The 8,177-nt window shown below is 33.9% G+C and overlaps 1 protein-coding gene across 1 annotated transcript; it reads left to right on the top strand.

The window, feature by feature from the left end:
• Nucleotides 1-703: 703 nt before the first annotated feature.
• Nucleotides 704-1,924, top strand: LOC119614769 (the record flags this gene model as incomplete). The annotated part of the gene is made up of 1 exon (XM_037970879.1): nt 704-1,924. A coding segment is annotated over one exon (1,164 nt), but the record flags the coding sequence as incomplete, so codon positions are not given.
• Between the last annotated feature and the right edge of the window lie 6,253 nt (nt 1,925-8,177).

The following is an 8,177-nucleotide window of genomic DNA, read 5'->3' as shown; positions in this document are numbered from 1 at the left end:
TTGTGTAATTTATTTCTTTCTTAGCGAGTTATTAAGTAAAAGAAAGCGAGTTCTTTTTTATTTGCAATAGATGTAAATAAAGTAGTTTAAATAAAATAGTTTAAACATTTGAAGTTGTAAGTGTTCTTTTTTTTAATATTTCACGAATTCTCAAAATTTTCACTCCACATAAGCGTTTCGACACAAACACTCAGATTCTTGGCTGCAATAACCATCATCATGTTTCAGGGCATTACATAGTGCACCACAAATCGCTTGAGCCAATTGATTATCTGCAATGTATGTACAAAGTTCCAAATGCTGTTGCACCAATAAATCCTGCAATTTAATTTCACTGGCTTCATCACCAGCTACTACAGCTGGATGTGATGTCGTTGATAATGTTATTAAACAAATTAAAAAGCCAAAAATATTTCTTTTATAGACTTCATGCTGGAAATGAAATGCTTTGACTTTTAGCACACAACTTGAACTGGTCAATTTTAAATGCAACATGTGGTTTTTATATTAATGTGTAGTAGTTGTTGAGATATTTAATTAAACAATGTAAATATGAATACGTATGACATAGTTTCTTAGTACAAATTTACTTTATAAACACATGTGCATTTATGCAGTTGTGTTTTGCAAACAAAGACCTTGGGGTGTTAGAAAAGTTGTTCATTATATATTTAATATAAAAAAAACTTAGTTGTTCTACTAACTTCGTTTGAAGACACTGTTTTTATTTCGAGAGACAATAGTTTTTAAAAAAATTGCTTTTGGCAAGTCTATTTTTTATAATACTTGTCAAACTTTGTTTTGTTTTAAAATAAAATTTCAAAAAAACAGAAAAAATTTCGAGTATAAATGTTTGGAACGATGTCTACAATCCATTGTCAAGATAATTTTAAACAATCTTTTAAAACTGTCCATGGTACCACTGCCATGTCAGGAATGTCAACTAAATGCAGATGGCTGCCTAAGATCAGAAAGCATTGAGTGGTTGTGGGATCTTAAGGATAAAATACCCATCTGGAGTCGTTTAAATGAAATCAATACTTGTGGCTTTAAACGTAAATTACCCATGTCCATGACCAAAAACTATGATATTGAAATAAAGAATCGTTTGTGGTCTCTGTGGAGTCGTAAAAGGAAACACAAAGTCAAAAACTGCACATCTAAATCTTCGGATAAATTCTATATGGCAGCAACCGTTATAGCTTTATGTACCGCTAAAGTAATACGTTTAAATATTTGGAACTCACAGCTAATGGATAGCATTTTTGAAAATGGCCGCAAATTTTATAAGGAAAGCTTAAAGAAATCACATTGCTCCTCAGCACAATTTCAGATAGAAAACCTAAATACCAATTGTTCTATGGAAGGCATCCAGTTCCGTGTTTGTTTAAATACCGTTCAACAGGGTCGTTTGTATAGTATACCTCTTCAATGTCAGCCCAATTTGGCCTATGCTCTTATACATTTTTTCTCCCGCTATCAATATGGCCTATTGGAATGTAACAATAGAATCTTGGGTTTGGGTTTTATAGATGGGCCCAGTGGTGGCTATTTTATGTATGATGCCCAAAGTAAATATAATCCTATATTTTCTCAAGATATATCAGCCACTTATTTACTCAGAACAAATCATTTGCAAATTTTACTATATTGTCTAGTCATCAGTTTAAATGTCTTGCATATAAATGCCCCATTCTGTTTGCATCATGTTAAAATCAATGTAATTCAACCCCAACTACCTAAACTGGAACGTGATCCAAGCAAGCGTAGCCTTTTAAAATGTAAACGTATTTTACCTTCGGAATTCTGTAAAACCCCTTCTATACTAACATTAAAATCTCCCCCATCACAAAAAATTCAAAAGTAAGTGCTTTAAAATGCTCTACAATCGAGGCAAAAGATCTCAAAGAATACCAGACACAATATCGCCGTAAATTTCACAATATCGGCAAAGATGAAGAGGAAAAAGGCCTTATTAAACCGCTAGTAGATGCCGATCGACAAAGTGATGAAAATCTTAAAATCAAAAACGATTTCGTAAGAATGATTTGTTCTGCAACCAAAGTAAATCTAACTCCAGAAGAGGAGAATCAACGCAAGCAGAAAGACTTGTAATATAATTTGTTGGATGTTTTAGTGCTGGGCCCGGAGGCCTGTTTGAAGTTAAATCAAATTTAATAGTGAACTAAATTTTTAATAAATGCTGCAAACTAATATTTCTATTCGTAATAAAGTTTATTATTCCAATTCTTATCAAGTTCAGTTCTAGTTTCAGTGGCTAGTTCAGTTCTAGTTCAGTTCTAGTTCAGTCTAGTTCAGTTCTAAGTTCAGTTCTAGTTCAGTTCTAGTTCAGTTCCTAGTTCAGTTTCTAGTTCAGTTCTAGTTCAGTTCTAGTTCAGTTCTAGTCATTCTAGTTTCAGTTCTAGTTCAGTTTCTAGTTCAGTTCTAGTTCAGTTCTAGTTCAGTTCCTAGTTCAGTTTCTAGTTCAGTTTCTATTCAGTTCTAGTTCAGTTCTAGTTCAGTTCTAGTTCAGTTCTAGTTCAGTTCTAGTTCAGTTCTAGTTCAGTTCTAGTTCAGTTCTAGTTCAGTTCTAGTTCAGTTCTAGTTCAGTTCTAGTTCAGTTCTAGTTCAGTTCTAGTTCAGTTCTAGTTCGTTCTAGTTCAGTTCTAGTTCAGTTCTAGTTCAGTTCTAGTTCAGTTCTAGTTCAGTTCTAGTTCAGTTCTAGTTAGTTCTAGTTCAGTTCTAGTTCAGTTCTAGTTCAGTTCTAGTTCAGTTCTAGTTCAGTTCTAGTTCAGTTCTAGTTCAGTTCTAGTTCAGTTCTAGTTCAGTTCTAGTTCAGTTCTAGTTCAGTCTAGTTCAGTTCTAGTTCAGTTCTAGTTCAGTTCTAGTTCAGTTCTAGTTCAGTTCTAGTTCAGTTCTAGTTCAGTTCTAGTTCAGTTCTAGTTCAGTTCTAGTTCAGTTCTAGTTCAGTTCTAGTTCAGTTCTAGTTCAGTTCTAGTTCTGTTCTAGTTCAATTCTAGTTCAATTCTAGTTCTGTTCTAGTTCTGTTTTAGTTCAGTTCTAGTCCAGTTCTAGTCCAGTTCTAGTCCAGTTCTAGTTCAGTTCTAGTTCAGTTCTAGTTCAGTTCAGTTCTAGTTCAGTTCTAGTTCAGTTCTAGTTCAGTTCTAGTTCAGTTCTAGTTCAGTTCTAGTTCAGTTCTAGTTCTAGTTCTAGTTCAGTTCTAGTTCAGTTCTAGTTCAGTTCTAGTTCAGTTTAGTTCAGTTCTAGTTCAGTTCTAGTTCAGTTCTAGTTCAGTTCTAGTTCAGTTCTAGTTCAGTTCTAGTTCAGTTCTAGTTCAGTTCTAGTTCAGTTCTAGTTCAGTTCTAGTTCAGTTCTAGTTCAGTTCTAGTTCAGTTTCTAGTTCAGTTCTAGTTCAGTTCTAGTTCAGTTCTAGTTCAGTTCTAGTTCAGTTCTAGTTCAGTTCTAGTTTCAGTTCTAGTTCAGTTCTAGTTCAGTTCTAGTTCAGTTCTAGTTCAGTTCTAGTTCAGTTCTAGTTCAGTTCTAGTTCAGTTCTAGTTCAGTTCTAGTTCAGTTCTAGTTCAGTTCTAGTTCAGTTCTAGTTCAGTTCTAGTTCAGTTCTAGTTCAGTTCTAGTTCAGTTCTAGTTCAGTTCTAGTTCAGTTCTAGTTCAGTTCTAGTTCAGTTCTAGTTCAGTTCTAGTTCAGTTCTAGTTCAGTTCTAGTTCAGTTCTAGTTCAGTTCTAGTTCAGTTCTAGTTCAGTTCTAGTTCAGTTCTAGTTCAGTTCTAGTTCAGTTCTAGTTCAGTTCTAGTTCAGTTCTAGTTCAGTTCTAGTTCAGTTCTAGTTCAGTTTCTAGTTCAGTTCTAGTTCAGTTCTAGTTCAGTTCTAGTTCAGTTCTAGTTCAGTTCTAGTTCAGTTCTAGTTCAATTCTAGTTCTGTTCTAGTTCTGTTTTAGTTCAGTTCTAGTCAGTTCTAGTCCAGTTCTAGTCCAGTTCTAGTTCAGTTCTAGTTCAGTTCTAGTTCAGTTCTAGTTCAGTTCTAGTTCAGTTCTAGTTCAGTTCTAGTTCAGTTCTAGTTCAGTTCTAGTTTAGTTCTAGTTCAGTTCTAGTTCAGTTCTAGTTCAGTTCTAGTTCAGTTCTAGTTCAGTTCTAGTTCAGTTCAGTTCAGTTCTAATTCAGTTCTAGTTCAGTTCTAGTTCAGTTCTAGTTCAGTTCTAGTTCAGTTCTAATTCAGTTCTAGTTCAGTTCTAGTTCAGTTCTAGTTCAGTTCTAGTTCAGTTCTAGTTCAGTTCTAGTTCAGTTCTAGTTCAGTTCTAGTTCAGTTCTAGTTCAGTTCTAGTTCAGTTCTAGTTCAGTTCTAGTTCAGTTCTAGTTTCAGTTCTAGTTCAGTTCTAGTTCAGTTCTAGTTCAGTTCTAGTTCAGTTCTAGTTCAGTTCTAGTTCAGTTCTAGTTCAGTTCTAGTTCAGTTCTAGTTCAGTTCTAGTTCAGTTCCAGTTCAGTTCTAGTTCAGTTCTAGTTCAGTTCTAGTTCAGTTCTAGTTCAGTTCTAGTTCAGTTCTAGTTCAGTTCTAGTTCAGTTCTAGTTCAGTTCTAGTTCAGTTTAGTTCAGTTCTAGTTCAGTTCTAGTTCAGTTCTAGTTCCGTTCTAGTTCAGTTCTAGTTCAGTTCTAGTTCAATTCTAGTTCTGTTCTAGTTCTGTTCTAGTTCAGTTCTAGTTCAGTTCTAGTTCAATTCTAGTTCATTCTAGTTCGGTTCTAGGTTCTGTTTTAGTTCAGTTCTAGTCCAGTTCTATTCCAGTTCTAGTCCAGTTCTAGTCCAGTTCTAGTCCAGTTCCAGTTCAGTTCTAGTTCAGTCTAGTTCGTTCTAATATAAATAGTTTTTATTTTTCAGATTTTTTAAATTGATTTTATTTTAAAGTGTTTTTTTAAAAAGGTTACGGCCAATTTTTATTTCAATCTCTACAATTATTACGGTTATCTACCAAATACACTTTTAAACCCAAAGGATTGAGTTATTTTCATCAGTATGATCCGGTGTTAAAGTGCTGGAACTGGCAGTTTTTTTCTAAATAAATCGTTCCGACTCACTTTCTTGAACAAGTTGTGTGTTGGTTTGTTCATCAGCTTTTGGAGATTTAAGGGTATTGATACGATGCACATTGATTTTAACATTTTTGTCAGTTTTTTCTATAGGTTTCTCAGTTTTTTGCATTAATATCTTTCTCCGAACAGCAGTTTGGTTTGGATGTAGATTTTGCTACAATAATATTGGATTCCTTTGGAACTGCTATGATGTAATAAGTTTTATTGGGATCGAGGGGAATTTTCTTTTGAGAATTTTCACTTTTCAATGTTTCTGATTTTGAAGGCTTAGTTTTAGTGTCTGCATTCGATTTTTTGAAAAGTTTTGGTGTTAATGAAGTCGAAGCTTTTAATGCATTTGTTGAAGTAGGATTTAAAGTATCAACAGTTTTTGGATTTCTACTGAGAGTGTTAGTAACCGCTTTATTGTTACCCTTTTTCTGTATGGTTCCACAGTCAACTTTTCGTTCTACATCTTTCTTCTTTACTATGGTTGGCACATATATTTCCTTTCTTAAGCTTTTGTTCTCCAAAGAATTTAGTGTTCTGATGTCAACAATTATATATATAAAACTTCATCATTTCAGTGGAAACATTAAGGGTCATTATAAGACAGTATAGTAAAATTTGCAAATGATGCGTCCTTAGAATATATGAAGTTGTTTGCTGATTTTCAAATAAAGGAAATTCCCTACTCTGGCAATCGTACATGAAGAATCCATAATCAGTGTCGAGAGTAACTCCAAAAGCTAAAGTACGATTACAGCATTTTAGCAGGCCAAATTGATAGTTACGAAAAAACCAGGTTAAAGCTCTGGCCAAATTAAATTCATTCAATCCATAACGAATATACAAATAACCTGTGGCCACTTGCTGGACTTGAACTTGATATCAGTACTTTCGAACTGATAGAATTGATTCAAATGACTAATGTTGAATTCCTTATCGGTAATATTAAGCTTTCTTAACAAATCTGGATACATTTGGTGTAGCCCTTGTCATAATTTGATCTAATAAATTTACCGACCACTGTAGAAAATTGAAACTAAGAGCAGCACACAAAACTAAAATATTTCCCACCAACTGATAGTTTTCCATAGTTTTCATTTTATTGCTTAAACTTGTCTGCTGAGTTATATTGCCAAAAATGGATAACAATCGTCCTGGTATCTCAATTTCATAATCTTTATCCTTGGAATATATCATTCGTCTGGGATGACCAGCACAATTAATAAGTTTAAGACGACTCCATATGGGTAGCTTATCTTTTCGTTCTATTAACCAATTGGCATTTTCATTGTGTATACGATGGGTATCGTTGGAACACAGATTTCCATATTGACAGGCAATGGGTATGTCTAACAAATCGTTTTTAACTTTATTCATTGAGTCACCATAGCTTTTGAAGAGTTTGTTGATTCATTTTTTTATAATTATTTATGATTTTTAACAAGATATTTAATGAAAACTGTAAATTTTGTAAAATAAACACCAAAATTGTATGAATTTCCAATTTTAAGTTAAATAAAATTAATCTGACATATGAAGAGTCAAAATGTACTAAAATTTAAGAATAAAACTTATAGTAATTGAACGTTGGTAGACTGACTCAAAATTTATACAAAATTGAAGAACTAGAACTGAACTAGAACTGAACTAGAAATGAACTAGAACTGAACTAGAACTGAACTAGAACTGAACTAGAACTGAACTAGAACTGAACTAGAACTGAACTAGAACTGAACTGAACTGAACTTGAACTGAACTTGAACTGAACTAGAACTGAACTAGAACTGAACTAGAACTGAACTAGAACTGAACTAGAACTGAACTAGAACTGAACTAGAACTGAACTAGAACTGAACTAGAACTGAACTAGAACTGAACTAGAACTGAACTAGAACTGAACTTGAACTGAACTAGAACTGAACTAGAACTGACTAGAACTGACTAGAACTGAACTAGTAACTATGAACTAGAACTGAACTAGAACTGGAACAGTGAACTGAACTAGAACTGAACTAGAAACTGAAGAACTAGACTGAACTAGAACTGAACTAGAACAACTAGAACTGAACAGAACTGGAACTAGAACTGAACTAGAACTGAACTAGAACTGAACTATAACTGAACTAGAACTGAACTAGAAACGGAACTAGAACTGAACTAGAACTGTAACTAGAACTGAAACTAGAACTGAACTAAACGAAACTAGAACTGAACTAGAACTAACTAGAACTGAACTAGAACTGAACTAGAACTGGAACTAGAACTGAACTAGCACTGAACTAGACGAACTAGAACTGAACTAGAACTGAACTAGAACTGAACTAACTGAACTAGTAACTGAACTAGAACTGAACTAGAAACGGAACTAGAACTACTAGAACTGAACTAGAATGACTAGAACTGACCTAGAACGAACTAACTGAATAGAACTTGACTAGAACTGAACTAGAACTGAACTTATAACTGAACTAGAACTGACTAGAACAGAACTGAACTAAGAACTGACTAGAACTGAACTAGAACTGAACTAGAACTGAACTAGAACTGAACGAGAACTGAACTAGAACTGAACTAGAACTGAACTAGAACTGAACTAGAACTGAACTAGAACTGAACTAGAACTGAACTAGAACGAACTAGAACTGAACTAGAACTGAACTAGAACTGAACTAGAACTGAACTAGAACTGAACTAAAGAAAAACTGAACTAGAACTGAACTAGAACTGAACTAGAACTGAACTAGACTGAACTAGAACTGAACTAGAACTGAACTAGAACTGAACTAGAACTGAACTAGAACTTGAACTAGAACTGAACTAGAACTGAACTAGAACTGAACTAGAGATGAACTAGAACTGAACTAGAACTGACTAGAACTGACTAGAACTGAACTAGAACTGAACTAGAACTGATCTAGAACTGAACTAGAACTGAACTAGAACTGAACTAGAACTGAACTAAGAACTGAACTAGAACTGAACTAGAACTGAACTAGAACTGAACTAGAACTGAACTAGAACTGAACTAGAACTGAACTAGAACTGAACTAGAACTGAACTAGAACTGAACTAGAACTGAACTAGAACTGAACT

This window comes from Lucilia sericata, unplaced genomic scaffold (assembly GCF_015586225.1).
Source record: "Lucilia sericata isolate MDLA Ls3-8-SP2 unplaced genomic scaffold, ASM1558622v1 Contig003363F_arrow, whole genome shotgun sequence".
Classification (NCBI taxonomy): domain Eukaryota; kingdom Metazoa; phylum Arthropoda; class Insecta; order Diptera; family Calliphoridae; genus Lucilia; species Lucilia sericata.
Note: the sequence above shows the minus strand (reverse complement) of the source record. Positions and strands in the feature narration are given on the sequence as shown.